Raw genomic sequence first — 23,873 nt, forward strand, 5'->3', positions numbered from 1 at the left:
CTGCTGGAGGAGGAGCTGGCGATGCGCCTCCAGGTCCGCCTCGACGGTGGTGGCGTTGCCGCCTGCGGTGAGCGGAGAGCTCAGCTTCGCCCGGACTTCGTCCAGCCGGGAAGGTGGCGGGGGCGCCTTTGGGCCCGAGCCGGATGCGTTGGGGTCGATGTTGCGCTCCAAGTTGGGACCGCGAATGCGTGTGGACTTGGTGGGGGGCTCCTCGCCAGCCATCATGACTTGCACGACGGCAGGGCTGGCGGGAGCGCTGCTGGAGCTGGCTCGCAGAGGAGGGCTTGTGCAGCGCAGCACCTGCCGCGGGTAGCGCGGCGGTGCAACGGTGGCGACGTAGACATCGTGGCCGCCGAAGGAGATGACGTTGCCGCCGGCAGGGAAGGGCCGGTCGGCGAAGCAGCCAGCGTTGTCGCTGACGCAGTCGAGGGAGCCGAATCTCCAGACCAAGCCTGAAGCGACTCGCTCGCCGGTGCTGATGGTGAGGCCCGTCCGGATGAAGACACCGGCCGAGGACGCTGAAGGCCCCACGGTGGGCGCCAAATGTCGTGGTATCGTCACGGCATATGCCATAGGGTGGCTAAAGAAGGTGGTTCCTAGATTGTCTCACGGCGGTATCCGAATGCGGGTATGGGGACGAGCGACACGGCGACATACCCAGGTTCGAGGCCCTCCGATGGAGGTAACACCTCTACTCCTGCTATGAGTGTATAAGATGATCACAAAATACAAGGTTGCTCCTAGAGCTATGTCCGGCTTGCCCTGGGAGGCTAAGGAAGACGATGGTCTCTCTCACAGGGCAGCGCTAAGGGTGGAATGGAGTGAGAATGATCGATCCCCTGCACGAGAGGGGGTGGTGCGGCTTATATAGATGTCGGCACTTTACATAAAAGACCCTATAGTCTACTGGCCGGCTTGGCCGGCTCCGGCTTCCGCTCCTTCCCAAGGTGTTGACGTCAGTAGCCGTTGAGGCCTCATGGCCTGTCCCATCCGGCTGCCTGGGTCAGCGGTATGGAGAGGAAGCGTCTCTGTCGCCATCATGCACTATAGCCGGTACGGATTGACGTACGCCATGATGGATTGTCCGGCGCGTGGCACTATTGCTCCACAGTGCCCCGCGCTTTACGGGAGATGAAGTCAGCGTGGACCTGCGAACCCGGACCACCTACCCGGTTCCTTCTAGTGCAAGACTCGCCAGCCTCGAGTCGGTCTGAGGTGCAAACCCCCAGTCGGATATGGCTTGTAGAAGCCGGCCCAGCTACAGCATTGGCGGCCGTAGCCAGGCCGACTAGGACTTAGAGCCAGCCGGCTTCCGGACCAGCCGGCCACGGCTCCAGCCGGCTGCTCCTCAGCCGGCCTTTGCCGCGAGCCGGCCAGTGGTCAGCCGGCTGCTCCGCGTCCATTGCCCTACCCGGGGTCTTCCCCCCAACATATGCACACCTATTGCTCCACCTGCTACTACAGCAGAATTCTTTGAAATTAAACCTGCTTTACTGAATCTTGTTATGAGAGAGCAATTTTCTGGTGTTAGTTCTGATGATGCTGCTGCCCATCTTAATAATTTTGTTGAACTATGTGAAATGCAAAAATATAAGGATGTAGATGGTGACATTATAAAATTAAAAAAATTACTTTCTCATTAAGAGGAAGAGCTAAAGATTGGTTGCTATCTTTGCCTAAGAATAATATTGATTCATGGACTAAATGTAAGGATACTTTCATTTGTAGATATTATCCTCCTGCTAAAATTATATCTTTGAGAAGTAGCATAGTGAATTTTAAGCAATTGGATAATGAGCATGTTGCCCAAGCATGGGAAAGAATGAAATCTTTGGTTAAAAATTGCCCAACCCATGGACTGGCTACTTGGATGATCATCCAAACCTTTTATGCAGGATTGAATTTTTCTTCGCGGAAACTATTGAATTCAGCTGCTGGAGGTACTTTTATGTCCATCACTCTAGGCGCCGCAACAAAGCTTCTTGATAATATGATGATTAATTACTCTGAATGGCACACGGAAAGAGCTCCACAAGGTAAGAAGGTAAATTCTGTTGAAGAAACCTCCTCCTTGAGTGATAAGATTGATGCTATTATGTCTATGCTTGTGAATGGTAGGACTAATGTTGATCCTAATAATGTTCCGTTAGCTTCATTGGTTGCTCAAGAAGAACATGTTGATGTGAACTTCATTAAAAATAATAATTTCAACAACAATGCTTATCGGAATAATTCTAGTAACAACTATAGGCCATATCCTTATAATAATGGTAACGGTTATGGTAATTCTTATGGGAATTCTTACAAAAATAATAGGAATGTTCCCCCTGGTCTTGAAGCCATGCTTAAAGAATTTATTAGTACACAAACTGCTTTTAACAAAACTGTTGAAGAAAAGCTTAGGAAAATTGATATTCTTGCTTCTAAAGTTGATAGTCTTGCTGCTGATGTTGATCTTTTGAAATTGAAAGTTATGCCTAATGAAGATAAAGATATTAAGTCATTTGCTACAGCAAACGCCATCCAAGTTAGAATTAATGAGAATATAAGATTGATGGCCGAATTGCGTGCTAGGTGGGAAAAAGAAGAAAATGCTAAAGAGAATAATATAGCTAAAGTTTGGACTATTACCACCACTAGCAATGAAAATGCTTTACATGTTGACACACCTCCTATTATCAATGGTAAAATAATTGGTGTTGGCAATGTTTCTACTCCTAATGCAAAGCGTGCAAAGCGCTCGAAACTGCTAAAGCTATTAAAGCCTCTGTGATAAAACTGCTGAATTTTTTTCCAATATTGGGGACAATGATCCCATTGCTTTAGATCATAATGGTTTAGATTTTTATGATTTTCACATCTCTGAAGTTATAAAGTTCTTACAAAAACTTGCTAAAAGTCCTAATGCTAGTGCTATAAATTTGGCATTTACAAAACATATTACAAATGCTCTCATTAAAGCTAGAGAAGAGAAACTAGAACTTGAAACTTCTATTCCTAGGAAGTTAGAGGATGGTTGGGAGCCCATCATTAAGATGAAGGTCAATGATTTTGATTGTAATGCTTTATGTGATCTTGGTGCAAGTATTTCCGTTATGCCTAGGAAAATCTATAATATGCTTGACTTGCCACCATTGAAAAATTGTTATTTGGATGTTAATCTTGCTGATAATTCTACAAAGAAACCTTTGGGGAGGATTGATAATGTTCGCATTACGGTTAACAATAACCTTGTCCCCGTTGATTTTGTTGTCTTGGATATTGAATGCAATGCATCTTGTCCCATTATATTGGGAAGACCTTTTCTTCGAACTGTTGGTGCTATTATTGATATGAAGGAAGGTAATATTAAATATCAATTTCCTCTCAAGAAAGGTATGGAACACTTCCCTAGAAAGAGAATGAAGTTACCTTTTGATTCTATCATTAGAACAAATTATGATGTTGATGCTTTATCTCTTGATGTTACTTGATACACACTTTCTGCGCCTAGCTGAAAGGCATTAAAGAAAAGCGCTTATGGGAGACAACCCATGATTTTACTACATTACATTTGTTTTATATTTGAGTCTTGGAAGTTGTTACTACTGTATCAACCGCTCCTTATCTTTATTTTATTGCATTGTTGTGCCAAGTAAAGTCTTTGATAGTAAGGTTCATACCTGATTTGGATTACTGCGCAGAAACAGATTTCTTGCTGTCACGAATTTGAGCAGTATTCTCTGTAGGTAACTCAGAAAAATCTGCCAATTTACGTGAGTAATCCTCAGATATGCACGCAACTTTCATTAAATTTGAGCATTTTCATTTGAGCAAGTCTGGTGCACCTAAAAAATTCGTCTTTACGGACTGTTCTGTTTTGACAGATTCTGCCTTTTATTTCGCATTGCCTGTTTTGCTATGTTTGATGGATTTCTTTATTCCATTAACTTTCAGTAGCTTTGTGCAATGTCCAGAAGTGTTAAGAATGATTATGTCACCTCTGAACATGTGAATTTTGATTATGCACTAACCCTCTAATCAGTTGTTTTGAGTTTGGTGTGGAGTAAGTTTTCAAGGATCAAGAGAGGAGGATGATACAATATGATCAAGGAGAGTGAAAGCTCTAAGCTTGGGGATGCCCCCGTGGTTCATCCCTTCATATTTCAAGAAGACTCAAGCATCTAAGCTTGGGGATGCCCAAGGCATCCCCTTCTTCATCGACAACATTATCAGGTTCCTCTAGTGAAACTATACTTTTATTCCGTCACATCTTATGTGCGTTACTTGGAGCGTCTGTTTGTTTTTGTTTTTTTTTTGTTTGAATAAATTGGATCCTAGCATTCATTGTGTGGGAGAAAGACACGCTCCGCTGTTGCATATGAACATATATGTTCTTGGCTTTACTCATAATGTTCATGGCGAAGGTTGAAGTTAATTGTTATATGGTTGGTAACAGGAAATGCCACATGTGGTAATTGGTATAATGTCTTGAATAATGTGATACATGGCAATTGTTGTGCTCATGTTTAAGCTCTTGCATCATATACTTTGCACCTATTAGTGAAGAAATACATAGAGCTTGCTAAAATTTGGTTTGCATGATTGGTCTCTCTAAGGTCTAGATATTTTCTAGTAAGGGTTTGAGCAACAAGGAAGACAGTATAGAGTCTTATAATGCTGGCGATATATTCTTATGTGAGTTTTGCTGTACCGGTTCATACTTGTGTTTGCTTCAAACAACCTTGCTAGCCTAAGCCTTGTATTGAGAGGGATTACTTCTCATGCATCCAAAATCCTTGAGCCAAAAACTATGCCATTTGTGTCCACCATACCTACCTACTACATGGTATTTCTCTACCATTCCAAAGTAAATTTCTTGAGTGCTACCTTTAAAAATTTTCATTCTTTGTCTTTGCAATATATAGCTCATGGGAAAATAGCTTAAAAATTATTGTGGTATTGAATATGTACTTATGTATCTTATTTCCTAATAAGTTGCTTGTTGAGCGATAACCATGTTCCTGGGGACGCCATCAATTACCTTTGTTGAATATCATGTGAGTTGCTATGCATGTTCGTCTTGTCTGAAGTAAGGGAGATTTATCATGATCATATGGTTTGAGTATGCATATTGTTAGAGAAGAACATTGGCCCGCTAACTAAAGCCATGATCCATGGTGGAAGTTTCAGTTTGGACAGCAATCATCAATCTCTTATGAGAATATTATCTGTTGTTGAATGCTTATGCATTAAAGAGGAGTCCATTATTTGTTGTCTATGTTGTCCCAGTATGGATGTCTAAGTTGAGAATAATCAAAAGCGAGAAATCCAATGCGAGCTTTCTCCTTAGACCTTTGTACCTGCGGCATAGAGGTACCCCTTTGTGACACTTGGTTAAAACATATGCTATGCAATGATAATCCATGTAAATCCAAGCTAATTAGGACAAGGTGCGGGCACTATTGGTAATCTATGCATGAGGCTTGCAACTTGTAGGATATATTATACATAACACATATGCTTTATTACTACCGTTGACAAAATTGTTTCTTGTTTTCAAAATAAAAGCTCTAGCACAAATATAGCAATCCATGCTTCCCTCTGCGAAGGGCCTTTCTTCTACTTTTATGTTAAGTCAGTTTACCCATTTCCTTCTATCTTAGAAGCAAACACTTGTGTTAACTGTGCATTGATTCCTACATACTTGCATATTTGCATTCATCATATTACTTTGCATTGACAACTATCCATGACATATACATGTTACAAGTTGAAAGCAACCGCTGAAACTTAATCTTCCTTTGTGTTGCTTCAATGCCTTTACTTTGAATTTATTGCTTTATGAGTTAACTCTTATGCAAGACTTATTGATGCTTGTCTCGAAAGTACTATTCATGAAAAGTCTTTGCCATATGATTCAGTTGTTTACTCATTGTCTTTACCATTGCTTCGAATCGCTGCATTCATCTCATGTGCTTACAATAGTATTGATCAAGATTATGATAGCATGTCACTTCAGAAATTATCTTTGTTATCATTTACCTACTCGGGGACGAGTAGGAACTAAGCTTGGGGATGTTGATACGTCTCCAACGTATCGATAATTTCTTATGTTTCATGCTTGTTTTATGATGATACACACATGTTTTATACACACTTTATGTCATATTTATGCATTTTTCGGCACTAACCTATTAATGAGATGCCGAAGAGCCAGTTGTTGTTTTCTGCTGTTTTTGGTTTCAGAAATCCTAGTAAGGAAATATTCTCGGAATTGGACGAAATCAACGCCCAGGATCTTATTTTTCCACGAAGTTTCCAGAAGTCCGAAAGGGAAACGAAGTGGGGCGACGAGGCGCCGACACAACAGGGCGGCGCGGCCAGGGCTGGGGCCGCGCGGCCCTGGCGTGTGGGGCCCTCGCGTCGCCCCTAAACCTACCCTTCCGCCTATAAGTAGCCTTCGTCGATAATAACTCCAGTACCGAGAGCCACGATACGGAAAACCTTCCAGAGATGCCGCCGCCGCCAATCCCATCTCGGGGGATTCAGGAGATCGCCTCCGGCACCCTGCCGGAGAGGGGAATCATCTCCCGGAGGACTCTTCACCGCCATGGTCGCCTCCGGAGTGATGTGTGAGTAGTTCACCCCTGGACTATGGGTCCATAGCAGTAGCTAGATGGTTGTCTTCTCCTCATGTGCTATCATTGTTCGATCTTGTGAGCTGCCTAACATGATCAAGATCATCTATTTGTAATGCTACATGTTGTATTTGTTGGGATCCGATGAATATGGAATACTATGTTATGTTGATTATCAATCTATCATCTATGTGTTGTTTATGATCTTGCATGCTCTCCGTTATTAGTAGAGGCTCTGGCCAAGTCGTTACTTGTAACTCCAAGAGGGAGTATTTATGCTCGATAGTGGGTTCATGCCTCCATTAAATCTGGGACAGTGACAGAAAGTTCTAAGTTTGTGGATGTGCTGTTGCCATTAGGGATAAAACATCAATGCTATGTCTAACGATATTTGTGTTGATTACATTACGCACCATACTTAATGCAATTGTCTGTTGTTTGCAACTTAATACTGGAAGGGGTTCGGATGATAACCTGAAGGTGGACTTTTTAGGCATAGATGCATGCTGGATAGCGGTCTATGTACTTTGTCGTAATGCCCAATTAAATCTCACACTACTCATCATAACATGTATGTGCATTGTCATGCCCTCTTTATTTGTCAATTGCCCAACTGTAATTTGTTCACCCAACATGCTATATCTTATGGGAGAGACACCACTAGTGAACTGTGGACCCCGGTCCATTCTTTACATCGAATACAATCTACTGCAATACTTGCTCTACTGTTCTCTGCAAACATCATCATCCACACTATACATCTAATCCTTTGTTACAGTAAGCCGGTGAGATTGACAACCTCACTGTTTCGTTGGGGCAAAGTATCTTGGTTGTGTTGTGCAGGTTCCACGTTGGCGCCGAAATCCCTGGTGTTGCGCCCCACTACACTCCGCCGCCATCAACCTTCAACGTGCTTCTTGGCTCCTACTGGTTCGATAAACCTTGGTTTCTTACTGAGGGAAACTTGCCGCTGTACGCATCACACCTTCCTCTTGGGGTTCCCAACGGACGCGTGTTGTACGCGTATCACTCATCCACATATACTCATCAACTATGTCACTGGCCCAATATGCAAGCATCCAAACAGCTACAGTAAAATTCTGATTAGAAGAAAAAACTAACTTACCAACAACATATGTCTTGTATCGAAAGTAGTGTATCTCCTTGCTCCCTCCATAATACATATGAGCACCAGTTTTGATAATTGGAAACGTCGCCAAAACTTAAAGGCATGGTATATTGGGTTGGTGCAAGATTTGGACATGATCGGCTTCTCTTTTTCGATTCCACTTGGCCGCACATCTCTTTACTGAACCCCCGAACCTTGGGCATTGCTTTTCGTTTCAAAACATCGGTATCATCGTCGGAGGAGTCATTTGATGATGTATCAATGAAATGGTTGTATAAAAAAAATTAAAGCTATCGGCCATGATCTACGACAAGTGAAAAATGAAATCAAAGCTCAAAAATGTGTATCTAGAGCCTTCTTGGAGACAAAGTGCAAAACATTCTTATCTCAAAATCGAGAGGGATAATTGGCCAACACAATGCAGGCGGGGCATCTCTGGCCATGGAAGATACCTAGGTCCGGAAAAGGTAACACGTCCTTTCCTGAAAAGAGAGTTCTTTGGGTGAAGGCATGGATTGAGTTACTGGTGGCGGCGCGACTGATGATACGGGATAACGCCAGGGGTCTCTGCCAGGACGGATCTTCTCTGATGCCGGTGGGAGGTACAAACTACTTCGACAACACACCTCCATCTCCTCGATCACCTGCGTTAACATCGATGGAAGATCACTCGCGGACAATGGCGACGCCTACGGGCATCATTAACTTCTTGAAGGCGTTGTCTTAGCCTTATTAGTTTCCTCTCTCGAGCACCAGGAAAAACCCTAGATCCAGGTTTTTTTTTGGATTAGGCATCAACGATGCTTTGGTGTCGTACCCTCCTTGGAAGTGTTGTCTAGGTGGCTCGTGAGTCCCAAGACGATGGTTGGAGGCATTGTTCGTTGCTCAGAGTGTGGCTCTTGAAGGTGCAATGTACATTGTTGTCACATTCCTTCAGGTTTGGTCGGGTCCTTCCGTCCACTTGCCGACTTCCTCTAGACACTATGGGTGGGTTGTATGTTGATGTGTGCCACCCTGGAGTCACGTATCGTTCTAAGTTATCTTACATCGGTTGTGATACGGTCTTGAACCGTGTCCCGACCCCTTGGCTTTCTGGGTGGGTGTCGATCGAGATATACCCTTGTTATGTTCTTGTGTGGTGCGTATTGTTAGCCGAAAGAGATCATGACTACGGTTTTTTGAATCCAACTTCCTCGTAAATTGAATCTCAGTAAATTTAGCGGTTCTCCTATGCATCTAACAGTTCTCTTGCTAGGTTTCGAAAAAAAAAAACAGTTCTCTTGCTAAGATTTTTTTTTAAAAAAAAATACTATGCAAGATTGAGCTTCTATGAACCAAACTAAATTATAAAGAGTAAGTGCGTGCCTGCCTGCACATGGCTACAAGTTATCATCATCAAGAGTAGTTTTTTTTGTTGAAGAATCATAAAGAGTAGCTGGGATCGTCTTGGGATATGCTAATCAAGTGTAGTACTAATCACTGGACTAACTGATGACCGACGATATCCTGATAAACTAATTACCTGCAGCCTCCTGTAATTATGGTCATTACCAAGCTTTCACGTGCACGCTCAGCTAAAGGACAAACTAAAGCTGACCCTGCCGTTATTTTTCTTGCTCGCTACAGTTCTGAACAGCTTGACAGTGCACGGTACACATGGTAGCCTGACCTAGCCATGATCGGCTACCCCCGTCGATCTAATTAATCTTCTTACTGTATTCCTCAAGGACAAACAATTTTGTTACATCTCATACTACAAATATCAAGCCTGAAATGCCAAATGTAACATGAAAAATGAAAATATCGAAATTTTGAGGGCAAGTGATGCTAGCTACTGGCTCCAATCATGTCGGAAAAGCTAGCGGCTGAGCTTATTACAAGAGCTCGCCGGCCGGTAGGACATACGTAGCCATCATACATGACACGAGAACTTGGCACGGCAAATGCATATGCAGCACGATGATGATGTTGGCGGTTTAAGGCGCCCTACCTAATGAATCTAGCCTACACAACACAATGACCATGCAGCTCCTTATCTGAGAGCATGCCCAGCCAGGGAATTTATATATAAATAGGCTGGGGTCTCATCCTCACATTAGCTCTGTTGTTTGGTTGGTGTTTTGTTTATCATATTTTTATAGAAGGTAGAGGCATTCTCGGTTCGTGAACTGAACGAGCTAGTAGATTACACACACACGACAAACCCTAGGCTACTCTCTCATGTTATATTGGCGAACTTCCTCTATTGTTTAGTAGTTGTTAGCTTGCGAGGTACGAAGTACCCGCATTGTTAGAGAAAATGAGAATTTACAAAAGATTGGGTATGTAATCAGGAATGCGGTGGAAATTGAGGGAGAATGGTTTTATGAGAGAACATCTCGACCCTTCATAACACCAGAGTTTAAACCTCAGGTTTAAAATCTGTGTGTCTCATAAAGGCAGAATATTCATTCAGTGGGAGGCGACGTTTTCGTCGACAGCGAGGCGCATGTGATGACTTCGTCAATTTCAAGATCCAATCCGTCGACACAGTCTTCCGGAGGTGCTCATAGGGGTAGGGTGTGTGTGCGCGTGTATGTGAGCGCGTGCGTTTGTACTGTGTTTCTAAAAAAAAACTAGCGTCCAGTTTCCATGTCCTTCTGAAATGAGAGGTATGCCATGGTATTGTTTAGGAAGGTTGCAACCTTGGTAGGAAAGATTGGCGAGGTCATGCACTCGGGTGGTCGTTAGGCTTAGCTCGCAAGATAAATGGTTCATGAGGAGGCAAGGTGTGATACCACGAGCTGAAGAGTTGTGCTGGCTTTTGTCGACACTGGCAATGGGGATGCCCAAGGGCTTTGTTTCCCTTTATGAAGGCATTGTCGTAGAGTTTCCAGTCTTCTACACATCTTCCACCCTCATTTGGGGGCTGAAATCAAAGAATTCATTTGTAGTTTTAGAAAGAAAAAAAACTTGTTTGGTTGCCAAGAATCGGTTATGGAATTTAATTGAGAATTTCATGGTTCTTATCCCATGCCCAACTTTAGTTTCGTCCGCTGTCTTATCATTTATGTGAATTAAATAAAATAATATTATCAATGCCATTTCTTCCAAATGGGTGCCAAACGAGCTCTGAAGGTTCCTCGGGTTAAAAACAGAGATGGTCCAAAAATGGAAGTGTCTTCGATGGCGTTACTCCTTGGGGGCGTCATCTTGGAGCCGGTGATCTCTCTATTTATATTGTTTGACATCTCGGCTAGACCATGGCGCGGCCGGGATGGGTGGCAGCAGTTTGTTGTGGTAGAAGATGGTGGTGTCTGCTCTTTGTTTCTTCTCCCTTCATGTCTCAAATTGCTTATTGGATTGATGATTTCATTTAAGCTAGGTTTGCTTGGTAAGATGAAGATGGAAACTGAATCATCATCCCTCTTACTTCTTTTTGCAAAATGAGTACTCCATTCGGCTCTACTTGTCGCGGATTTAGGTTAAATATAGGCTGAAATATGACTAGATTTATCAAATCTGAGATAAATATTTAGGGATGGAAGGAGTACAAAACATGGAGATATATTGCCTAAAAAACATGGAGATACTAGCAACCGATGATTCCGTATTTATCAGGGCCCCGGTGGAACGAACTGACATGACATGCATGAGCAAGTGACCGTCTGACATGGGGGAGTGTGTCGGAGGTGGTCGCTGGGATGTGCAGCACGTGGATCTTCAGCTTGTCCCACACCATCCAGAGTGAGAGCAGCACCTTCTTTCATTTCGCATTTCTCCCCCTTTTAGATGCTGTTGGTTTCTTCTTTATGCAGCCCCCACTGAATTATTCACAGACCAAATCCCAATTCATCATGCAATGTGTAGTCATGAGATGAAAGTTTTTTCTAGCACATCCAAACCGTAGGTTGACTCACAGTTAGATAGGTGAAATGTAATTATCATTCAAAGTACGATTGGAATTTTCAATGTGAATTAGCAGCAGAGGAGTAATTTGATCTTTTTTTGAGGGATAATTTGATGTGGCAACTATAGGTTGACTCACAGTTAGATAGGACTAAATGTAATTATCATTCAAAGTTCAGTTTGAATTTTAAATGTGAATTTGCAGCAGAGGGGTAATTTGATCTTTGCCATTCCTTTTACGCACTTCCTTTCAAAAGGATAAATACATTTCCTGTCGATAAATTCCAATTTGAAAATGGCAGGTGAGTAGCTTCACTGTTTTCAAAATTTTCAGGAATCTCCTATGATGACTCGTTTGTGTTTCCAAACACCAAGACACGGTTACAGTGTAACATGCCATGTCTTAACCACGAAGGAAGGATGCAGACCACGAAGGGCACATCAGAGATCCATCAATTCAGGGGCTTTTATATCTTCTCCCAGAAAGAAGCAAAAAATGATTTCCCAAACAGAGCAAACACTTAAGTCCATGAGCTCAGGCACTTCCAGCCAGAATGACAACTGTTACCACAGCTGCAGATCCCTTATCTTGTCAGAAAAACCACCCAAGAATCAGGAGACGGGTGTCAGTCCAAATCAAAGCCAAGCCAGTGCTTGCTGGGAAGTAGCAAAATGCAAAACAATGGCCAGCACATAGTGGAAGGTTGCTCATAAGAGAGCAAACACAGGCAGCCCCAGCAGCTGCTAAAATGCACTATTTGGAGATCTCACAGGTAGCACATCCTTTTCCACGGCAGTAAGTGTACGGGACCAATGAACCGAACCAGCAAGGTGCGACCATCTGGCTCCTTTCTAGTGTTATTAGTTAGCACCCCTTTTGACAAGATTACTGGTAGATCTTGACGTGTCGGCAGACCGTGACAAAACCAAACCGTCCAGGTGTACTATCGGATCCAGTTGCTTTCACCGACCGGTGACTAACAACCATATCAGCTAGTCCACGTTCAGATTAAGATCCGAACACAGCTCCACCAAATATATGAGAAAATGACTTGCATTGGATGCCCACCAAACAAGAGCAACAGGGAAACAAACAATTAATCGACCTAGCATTCATGTTGTACCACAATTCTGGAAGAACTATAGATCTCAAAAATAACTCAGCCGGTAACGGCAGCTGCGAAAGCCGGTATACAGGGGGGAGAATAGGGTAGGGACACTGAAAGTGGGAGGGGGAAATGCCCCAAGGCTCTCTAAGCCAATTCAGCACCACTACCTGTCACACATCAAGATTGCATCTGAAGCTACTAAGCTATATAGCAAAAAATGACAATGGAGCGGTAAAATTGAGGATCACCTAACTGTTTCATTTGTGATCTGTGTTAGAGCCTCAAAGATCAGGGAACAATCTTGTAAGAAGACATGTTCATAAGTTACCCTCCATTCACAAAGCTTTTACTGTCGTAGTACTTCTTCTCGCTGGCTTCTTTCTTCTCATTCCGCTTCTGCACAAAGCAACACCACATGCCAAATATGAATTAATCACACACCAAATAAATGGACCAGAATAAATGCAGACCATATCAATCCCCACACCAAAGAACGTGTTGTTGAGCATAGTTATTGCAGGAAATATTGGTCCCGGGGAGACACAAATATTAAATGGTACATATCCTAATGTATTTACTCAGGCACTGCTAATACAGTACCATAAACATCAGTAGAAAATGAGTACTGTTTACACAACATTGATATGACCAGGACAAAAGGAAAACCATATTTGCAGAGCCAAGAATATATAGCATAGAACTGCATACAGCACAAGGGGGACCAAAACTCCACTTAACAATCTAATCCAATATCAGGGTAGTTACCTGGTAGGCTTCATGATTAGACACTATCCTCCTTATAATAGTACTAGTGGTGATGTCCAAAGGGCTCTCCAGCTTATGATAAATGCCCAGAGCAATTGGAACAGCATATGGATTTGAATCACCCTGATTAAATGCAACTGACAATGATAAATTATCAAGGTTCAACACTCTCACAGCACAAGAAAAGGACAGTTTAATTACCTCTGTATAGTCCATGTTCTCAGCTATAGTTCCATGAACAACCAGTGAAATATTAAAAGTGGTAATCTGTAGAAAAGAAAAAGAAGTTAGAGAACTCCTGACACACACCACATACACATGACCTGATTCAATAAAAACTGCACCTGGTGGTTTCTAAATGATACTGGATATCATACGTAAGGTTAGAGGATATGTTGCACAGGTGAAATCATATGAATTTAATTTGTGAAAAAAAACTTCATTGTTTTATGTACAATGATCACATATTAGGTGCCCTCTATGTCGTGATTCAACGCTACCAGTGTGGACAAACTGAGGACATTGATCAAGTCATAACTGAGCAAAATAACCAAATTTTGTCAGTGTACTATTGTTGTATGTCTATGAGGAATGCCTTAGACTGGGAAAGGATTCCAGAGTTAACAGCTTCGCAGAACCTAATGGCTAATCATGGTTGGCATCACAGCTTATCATGGGCAATTTCCTTGCAAAGCAATGTGCTAACTCAGTATAACTTAATGAAGAATCAAGTTAGATATGAAACAAAGGATACTGGAAAAACTAGAGGTTATGGAAGGTTATCGATCTGTCAGTAAAATGGTAGGCTATGGAATCCTGCTCTCTGCTTATTTCCTTGGTATCTTCTCTCTGTCAATTTCATTGTTATCTTTCATTTTGTAGTGAACTAACCTTCATACTAGTCAATAATTATTCTTTTAATACTATGTCGAGGTACTACACATAGATGTTGTCTAGCACATTTTAAGGTTTTGACTGTTATTGACTAAAAACTACGAGTGCAGGCCCTGATCCTTCAGTGATCGTGTGACTTGTAAGTACTCCCTCCGTCCATAAAAGGATGTCGGAGATTTGTCTAAATTCGGATGTATCTATACAGTAAAGAGTGTCTAGATACATCTAAATTTAGACAAACTCACGGCATCTTTTTATGGAAAGAGATAGTAATTTAATTCAATCTTCCACCAAAGATAGGTCAAGGCCTTTATATCCAACATTAATAACAAGCAAATCATCACTTAAATACATTAGAAAGTATAAGATCTTAAGTTTCTAATGATATATGTTTTGTAATATATACCTTGTATTACGTTGGTCAAATTGATGATCTAGGGATATATGTAGGACCTATACACCGGGACGGAGGGAGTAGTCAAATGCATAGTGGACCTAGTATAGTTAATGGGCCTAGTCACCTATGTTCAGACCTAGATTACATCTGAACTAAAAATAAAATCTGGAATGTAACATTTTAGTGAATTTATAATTGCGATATAAAAACAAGATTTACGCACTCCTGCATGGCCTCAGAAATATAAGATTTATCATTTGTGCATAGATTCGTGATAAGTGCAAGTCGCCCTATATTCTCAAATTAATACTAGATTTGAAATTAGGCTTTTACTGGTACAGCACTAATGCCTTATCATTCAAGCATTTTATACTACAATTACATAATGTCATGGTTAAGAGTCGAATAGTAAGCACACCATGTCTTTTGAAATATCCCATGGAGCACCAATGATCACTTCATCAACATATTGGCAAGCCAAAACACTCAAACTTCTTTCGTGGAGATTCATTATTGGGCGATGTGGTCCTCGAGTTGAACTGAAGCATGAACATCAAAAGAAAGAATGTAATGTTGAGACAGTTGAGTAGAGAAGTTATGAATTATAAAGTGAGACTGGGAAAAACAAATGAACTGTATAAGCACTGTAGGTACAGAAGAAAAGGAGATGAAACAATCGTATTTACCTTATGGTTTGATCTGTGTGGATACCAACAAGTAAGAAATCTCCAAGCTCTCGAGCAAGTCGCAATATCTACACAGAAAGAAACTGTGAATGAACAGAAGTCTGAATTTGTTATGTGTGTATACAGTATAGTACCATGGCCCACCCATCGCCAAGTTAGAGAGAGGACCCCCGTGAAGCCTATCATTTAAATTAGGAAGATATCTTTTAGCTTGGGCCCCATGCAAATTGGTGATAAGATCTAAGATTCGTTATTGTTAGGCTTCAACAGAAAGAGGAGCCGCTACGATAAATAAAACAACCAACAATAGGAGTGTCTGTGTGTGTGTGTGTGTGTGTGTGGGGGGGGGGGGGGGGGGGGGGGGTGCTATGATAACAACCTATAAGTCTAGTGCAGAATTACTATGTTTTCATGAGTTAAATTCAGCTTAAACCTTGATACGTACAACCCAGAAATGCATATGCAAGAGCAGCCAAATGCTGAGAAAGTCATGGTTTTCTCTGTTCCCTTTTGGGTTTAGGGTACGGTTTAGGGGGGGAGGCTGCTATGATAGCAACCTATAAGTCTAGTGCAGAATTACTAGGTTTTCACGAGTTAAATTCAGCTTAAACCTTGAAACGTACAACCCAGACATGCATATGCAAGAGCAGCCAAATGCTGAGGAAGTCATGGTTTTCTCTGTTTCCTTTTGAGTTTCAGGGGTTGGCATTCACCTCGACGTGGCCAGCATGGAACAGATCAAATGCACCGTCTATGTAAACTATCCGAGAATCTGGTCCTGGACTCTGCAATGGTAAGCTTAGCTTTGTCAAACAGAAAAGAAAATAAGCTGAGAAAAGAATAACCTTTAGTTTTATCTAGTAGAATCACACAAACTAACACCAGCTTACAAGAAATTTGAACAATATTCAACCAGATTTTACACTTACAGAGTGAATATTAAATTTTAAAAGTATATAAATTCAAGGATATGTGAACTTCTATTATTTCTGACTATCGCCTCTCATCTCAGAGACGCTCAACCCCCAAACCCCTACTGGCAATCAAATCGCTTAATCACATTTGACTAATTAATGAAGTAGGCTGCACAAATAACTCTCACTCCCTCTCTTAAGTCCTCATTCATGCCTACTAAGTGCACCAACACCAAAAGGTTCATATTTTACGAAGAGGAAACATTTATCAGTGCAAGTTTCTAGCAATGATGCACAGACAAACCTCTACCTAGGTAAGAACAAAGGAACTGTCATTTTGCATAAAGATTATCATAGTGTAGCCACCTCAAACTAATTTCTGGTATCAAGATTAGGTGCTAACCACGCTGTAAAGGCTGGTGGAATATTCATTACCCAACATAAATAACGTATTATGCATGAGAAACTCTGAAACTCCAGAACTTATACCCGGCTATTTGAGAACTGCACTATTCGCCGAGATGTAGGAAGAAAATGAGATATTTTTGTTCCACTTCCAGATCCACTATGATCAATGTTCTGACCATGCCCATGACTGAACTGCCTTTGCAGTGAAGAGTGGTTCTGATTATCAGAAGCTGGTCTCTCTCTAACACAGAGAAGCATTCTACCTGCAATGAAGAAAAAAATGCTCAAGATAACAGTATAATATTTTAACCACCAGTGCATGTGATGGTGGAAACAAGAAAATGCGGTGAGTCTTGACGACAGATATGAAAGTTCTTTCTTAAAGTCGTGTATGTACAGGTAACAAAATCTGGTGAGCAGACAGCTTTCAAGAAATAGGTTTCTGGTTGACCTAGACCCAATTGCAATAGTAGAGATCGCTATGAGATTTGGGCATCAGAGAGCGCTTGCAACTAAGAACTGTAGCCAAGATATTTCATGGTATAATTTTTAGTTATCTAACACATACAAGAAGCAGAATCAGTACCAACAATGTCTGTGGTTGACACTCCTTCAGTCCTTTTAATCTGCTTATATCGGCCAGCCTTTTTGGCAAGAGCATATGCGTCAGTACCATCTGGGAGCAGGCAAGGATCATCACCATGGATAATGTAATCAATATTGTACTCATTGAATAGCTTGTTCATGAAATCTTCGGTTATGGCATATGGTGCATCTGGAATAACATCGTCCACCCATTTGACAGCACGGACCATTTTCATCCTGTATTACCCAGAAAAGGGGAAACATTATTAGAAAAAAAAAAAAAAAACTTTGATGCAAATGTGCAACTCCTCTACAGTAGGGCCTCAAAGAACACATTTTTAATTCACACAAAGACACCTGAGTACTGACAATGAGCAACAACCAGAAAAGGTAGCCGCAATCTCATGGAGGGGAAGCAAACGGTAGAAGTAGGAAAGGGATCGGGGATGAGACCTCTCATAGAGTGGCGTGACGGGGGGTCCCTTGTTGGCTGTGATCTCGTCGTCGCTGACTACGCCGACGACGAGCTCGTCCCCGAGCGCCCGCGCCTGGCGCAGCGCATTGCAGTGGCCGTAGTGCATCATGTCGAAGCAGCCGTCCATGTAGACCCGCACGGGGCGGCGGCGGCGGCGGAAGCGGCGGCGGAGGGCCTCGACCGGCGGCAGGGTCGGGGTCGCGGAGCCGCCGCCGAGGTGGAGCGCGACGACCGAGGCGCCGAGCACGATGCCGCCGATCACGCACGCCGCCACCGTCCGCGCGCTGCTGCTCCCCACGTCCATGGGTGAGGCAGTGCAGGCAGGAGTAAGCGGGGCTGAGGGGAGAGTGGTGGTGCAGAGAAGGGTTAGAGTGCGGTGGGATCTAGCCTAGCCTAGGGTTAGGGATCCGGGTGTGTGTGCGGCTGGAGGGCCCGTCGCCATGGGAGATGGGTGGGAGGTCTCGTCTCACACAGCTGCGGTGCGTAGCGTGCGTGTGCCCTCGGGTCGGGTTGACTCGCTGCCATGCGGGACCAACCTGTCAGTGTAAGCCTGCCTCGTGTAGTCCGTACAGTATAATCTGTAAGGCCTTGTTTGGTACTAGTGTTTTAGTGGGGATTAGTAGGGATAATACTCTAGAGTATTGGGTGACAGCAGAGATTCACCCAATCCCCACAAAACCCCATCCCCAATCCACTAGGTAGAGGTAGAGTATTGGAGATTGAAAAAATTACACTAAATTTTGAGGAAAAGTGGGGATAAGTGGGGATTAAACTCGCTCATACTCTAACACCAAACATGCATTGAGGATAAGTGGGGATCTAAAGTTTGGAGCGGATTATCCCTGCTAATCCCCAGTAATACTCCAGTACCAAACAAGCCCTAAATGTGAACCACGCGTGCCACTGATTTTTGCTACTACGTATAGTAGCCTGACATAAAGTTCCGTACAATTCCGATGTCACTTTATTTATTTCAAAAAATATTTTAAAATTGTTCGGGCATGAGAAAAAAAACTCATCCATCAACCCTGAGAAAAAAAAAATCCAAAATTGATCCGGCAGAGTAAGGATCTGAAAGAGCGTACCTAGAAAAATTGATGTTCCAACACCATCATTGACGTCGGAGAGGAGGTCCCGTCGTGAGATGAAGGGCTGACGATTACTTATCCTAGGCCATGTCATCTCAATTAACATGGAGACCAACAAGAAGATGGCTATCAACACTCTAAGATAATATATTAGAAACACTATTTTTATTGAAAAGTCCACTCATAGATTAGGTTCCTCACCCCTCCCGATGTCAGTGAGACCGGTCGGAGGAGTGGGAATCGATTTATGGTGGAGGTGGTAGCGGTGGCTAAATTTCGATGCCACTTATTTGGGGCGAAAACAATAACAATGACTAATCTCAAGAAGTGAGAACAAAATAACCCTATTTTAAAATCAATTCACACACAAACTAACATGTTTGCATGGCGACCTGGATCAAGGAGACATTCTCTATAGCATGATGCCTTGGCCCAAGGCTTTATGGCATGGCTGCCTAACCAAAGGAGTCAAGGCCGGCATGAACCACAAAGCCATGTTGTAGAGCATGGCTCTTTGGACCACACCGTCATGCTATAGATCATGGCTCCACTAAACATGGGACATAACATAAACCATTAAGCATGGCTAAATCACAAGGAAAATCATAGAGTTAGAAGGTTATATACCTATTATTCAAAATTTATTATACCACATGTATGCAAATAAAAGTTAAATGTATGGTCCAACTTAAAACATGAGATGTTGATGCGAGGTTTCCGACAACTCATACCAATAGCATGTCACCTAAAATCCAACTAGTTCTTTATAAGACTACAAGCAAAAGAATATTACAAGTTCCCACTTTAACATGTATAATGTACATCCAAAAAATATTATAATCACCTTAAACCTGCAAGCGCCTTTTTTGAATTTCTCACAAACCTGTATTTTGTTGAAATGGTTTGTAGGTTTTGTATTCACCATGATAAAACCCATTGAGTCTTCAAAGAATGGTAAATAGATCTTCTTTATGTCTTGTCGCTTGAGTATGTCACCAAACTAGTTAACAACCGCAACTAATTATTCCGCAAGGGCATGCAACAACACTTTTTTTCACGTGTGCGTCTCTCCAAGACTTGGCTAGTTCTTGAACTCAAAATCGTTTTAGTGAAATACCACACTAAGTTGCTTGTGTATCAATATCGTGCAATGTATTGCAAGTTATCCAACTGCAACATCTGTTTAGAAATAAGTAACCTTATTTTATCTAAGTTAAGTCATTTATTTGGGATAAGCAGGAATCCTATATAACTAAGAAGTTCATCCCCACTATCCTATTTTCCAGCCCATGCAGCTATGCCACATCATCACGTGGGACCAGCTGATTTTTCTAGGGGGGCATTGATCAGTTTAATGGATGTATACTATTTTTAGTTCTTCCTATTCTGCCTCATCGTTTTGTCTTCCCACCACCGTTGCCTTCCACTCCAACTTCCAAGTTACAGTTCTTGAGTTTCATCTTCCCCGTTGTCTTCCACCCCTCCACCTCCCTGATCTATATAAGGAACGGATTTCTGCACCTCTCTACACCACCGCATATGCTCTTTCAGTTTTTCTCGAGCACAACAACCTGAGGGCCAGCTTCTCTCTCTCACTGCTGCTTGAGTGGCCTCTACTGGTCTTTCGTACCTTGAACACTTGAATCAATGGGCTTATCCAGAGTTCATGGTATTTTAATTGTCATCTGACTTTCTGCTGCGGGAATCAGGGGCACCGAAGCTTGAAGCGGCTTTGGTTGGCCAGGGGACATTCTTCATCTAGAGGTGCAGTGACATATACACATAGACTGTTGGCAAAGTAGATCCGAAGCTTTACCCATGGTCTTGAAGGAAAAGAGAGCCCATCATCCATGTACGTCTGAAGCTATGCCTATCTGCCTCCCCTAATTCCAGCGCTGTCTATCCAAGATGCTCCCATCTGAAATTGGGGTAAAATATAGGTATTACTCCATAATCAAATGATTCAGATCTTATTGTCTTTATGACCAGTTACAGATGTTCTTTTCTCCATTATGGATTTTATATTTTGGTATGTTGCTTCTTTTCCACCTATACTCATCTCATGCAATCTAAACACTATGTGCAATTAGCTTTGGTATTTATATTGTGCCGGAGGTTGAACGATGACGCATGTACAACAAACTTCATTGGAAGTTGAGACTAGAGTTAAACAGAGTAGTGTGCATCGTGGTTCAGTTGTTTATGATGCGCAGCTGGTCAGTATGTTTTCTTTTATTATCAAGTATCTAATTCTATTATCGTCTGATCAGGTACAATGACCAAGTATTTTTCGTCGCTATTGAGATATAATGTTGTTGTTTACTGCATTCCATTTAATTCTAAATATGGATAATTCTCAAAAGTTCATGCTGTTGGTGAGGACCGTCGACATATACTCATATAGTAGCTGCCCCAAGCGCACCAGTCAACTTTCTTTTGAGCAAGCCGTTCTTCATATTTTGTCATTTCTATCTTTTGTTTGTTCTGAAATGTTCTAAAACCCCCGCAGCCCCAAATTTCTATAAGATTCTTGCAATCCATTTAATTTTAAAGAAGGGCAATTCTCGAAATTCATGTATCAGATTAAACCGTCCACAACATGACCATGTCTCTGATAATGGTTTGTATAGCTGATTGCCATCTCCATTGTTTTTTTCTTGAAATCTATAAACATGGATATTGGTACAGCATGCTAATTCACTTCTGCAATGGCCAAGATATTATTTCATTATTTTCTTTAGAATATCTTCCTAAATTGCCATATTTTTTCTATTGGTAACAAGGCCTCCGTGAAAAACAGATATGACTACGTTAAGATCCGTTAATGTGCTCACTATGATATTCTGCAAATCCCAAAAACAATCCATGCTTAAAGTTAACATAAGGTTACCTTTGTCGAGAAAACACAAGGTTACCTTCCAGACTCTGAAAACATAAATTATTTTGCCGATTCTCTGTGCTTTTTAAATTGGCGCAAACACTATTTAAACACAGAGTACCCCAAAGCCTGTTTGGAACAAGCATATTTATTTTTGTATGAACATGATTCTATGATGTTTCTTTCCGTTTCCCTCCTTAAGCAATTGTATCTTGAGCTACTCTAATCATAAATTAATTGTTCCATCACCTCTTGGTTGGTTTTCGTGCGCAAAAAGCTATGGGCCATTTCATTTTATTCCTCTTCTTCTGAACATTTACAATTATATGGTTGGCAACTATGATATATTTGTTTTCTTACTCCTCTTTTTCTGAAGTTTTCATAAATATAAAATACTCAGTATATCGACTGTGCTGATTGGCAGTCCAATATTTCGCAGCAACGCGCGGGGTATTTTCTAGTTTGTTCAGCAAAGTTGACCGGGTAAGCTAAAAATATAATTTACATCAGTGTGCGCAACTTTGTTCATTATGGTACGGGCCGGTCCAAGATCCTTATGGGCCTCCAATTTTCTTTAGTTATCTCTAGCCGTTTGTAGGGGCTGCTATTGGGCTGGGCCCTGATGAAGGGTGTTCAAATCCTGCTGTTCTGGAGGAATTCGGGAGCACTGCAAATGCTGTCGTCAACCTGCTTTGGCTCCGATCCCCTCAAAAAAAAAAAAAACTTGCTTTGGCTCCGTGCGTTTGCTCAAGCATTGCTATTGATTGTCTAGAGGCGATCATGAAATTGGAGCGGCCACGATCTCTATGCAGGCTGGTTAAGGCTAACCTACAGGTTCGGCCAAGTTTCCCTAAAAAAAAGGTCACATGGTATGTAAGCTGGTCTAAGAAAAAGCTGTGATATGGAAGCCAAGAGAGCTTGGGTATATTTTGTTTAAGGGTGTGACTATTTCTCTGAGAACAAAGTCGTTTTCAGTCAAATGATTCATCAAATCTCACTTGCAACTCATGTTACAACTCATAATTAGTACGAATTACAATGCAAATTAAATGGTGTAAGACCCGATTGAGCACGAAGTTAGTTTCAGCTAGCAAATCCCTTTGTTTAATTTGTCAGGTGAGGTCCCAATACTGATCCACGAGAAGAAGAAAGAACTCCCAGTACCGATCCTCCCTAGCTAGCATACGGATGCAGATCGACAGACTCACAAACACTTAACGATGGAGATTCGCTTTAAACAAGTTGGCGATAATCTTCTTTGATACACATAAGCATTCTGACAACATAAAAGAAAAAAAAAACTGAATAAGGCATGCACCCCGATCGAGGCCTATTTTTTTTTTTAAACGTGGGCAAAATCTTTGCCCATTCTATTAATTAAGGAGAAGTTTTACAAGAAAGTAAAAGGTGTTAGACTTATTACACGATCAGTCTCCCGACATCAAATAGCCCAAATTCTTTGCACCCGCTATGACCCAAAGTCTAGCCTCGTTTTTAACCCTATCGGAGACGACTTGCGAAGGCGCACGCTTGTTGTTGAAGACCCTATTGTTCCGCTCCTTCCACACCTCCCAAAGCATTAGCATGGCAAGGGATGCCACGCCTTTACGGTTTTGCCTAGAAGACATTGCGCTCCACCATTCCTGAAAAGATTGTCCCTCCATGGGTGTATAGTGAAGCTCGGGTGTGCCAAGCCATTCCTTTGTCTTGTCCCAAATCCTCAAAGTGAACCGGCAATGAACGAAAAGGTGGTCCACGGACTCCGTGCAACGCTTGCAAAAAGGACATAAGCCGCAATTCGGCCACCCCCTCTTCTCCAACCGGTCGGCGGTCCAAACCCTATTTTGGTAAAGAAGCCAAATAAAAAAAATCGTCTTGGGCGGAGCCCAATTCTTCCATACCGATTTGTGTAGGCAAGAAAGGGCGGAGCCTAAGAATTGCACTTCGTAGGCGGATTTCGTGGTGTATTGCCCATTCGAGGTAAGCTTCCAAGTAATATCATCGTCTTCATCCTCATCAAGTTGGAAATTGTTGATG

General features: G+C 42.2%; 1 protein-coding gene across 1 annotated transcript; it reads right to left on the reverse strand.

The window, feature by feature from the left end:
• Positions 1-12,712: 12,712 nt before the first annotated feature.
• Positions 12,713-18,367, reverse strand: LOC127294424 (ethanolamine-phosphate cytidylyltransferase). Its single transcript, XM_051324235.2, has 9 exons — positions 17,849-18,367; positions 17,397-17,632; positions 16,892-17,073; positions 16,202-16,273; positions 15,489-15,556; positions 15,221-15,341; positions 13,713-13,778; positions 13,512-13,634; positions 12,713-13,142 (listed from the first exon to the last, which is right to left on the reverse strand). The coding sequence occupies exons 1-9, from the start codon at positions 18,172-18,174 to the stop codon at positions 13,071-13,073; spliced, it is 1,266 nt and encodes a 421-aa protein (XP_051180195.1). The 5' UTR covers positions 18,175-18,367; the 3' UTR covers positions 12,713-13,070.
• Between the last annotated feature and the right edge of the window lie 5,506 nt (positions 18,368-23,873).

Source organism: Lolium perenne, chromosome 4, assembly GCF_019359855.2.
Source record: "Lolium perenne isolate Kyuss_39 chromosome 4, Kyuss_2.0, whole genome shotgun sequence".
Taxonomy (NCBI): domain Eukaryota; kingdom Viridiplantae; phylum Streptophyta; class Magnoliopsida; order Poales; family Poaceae; genus Lolium; species Lolium perenne.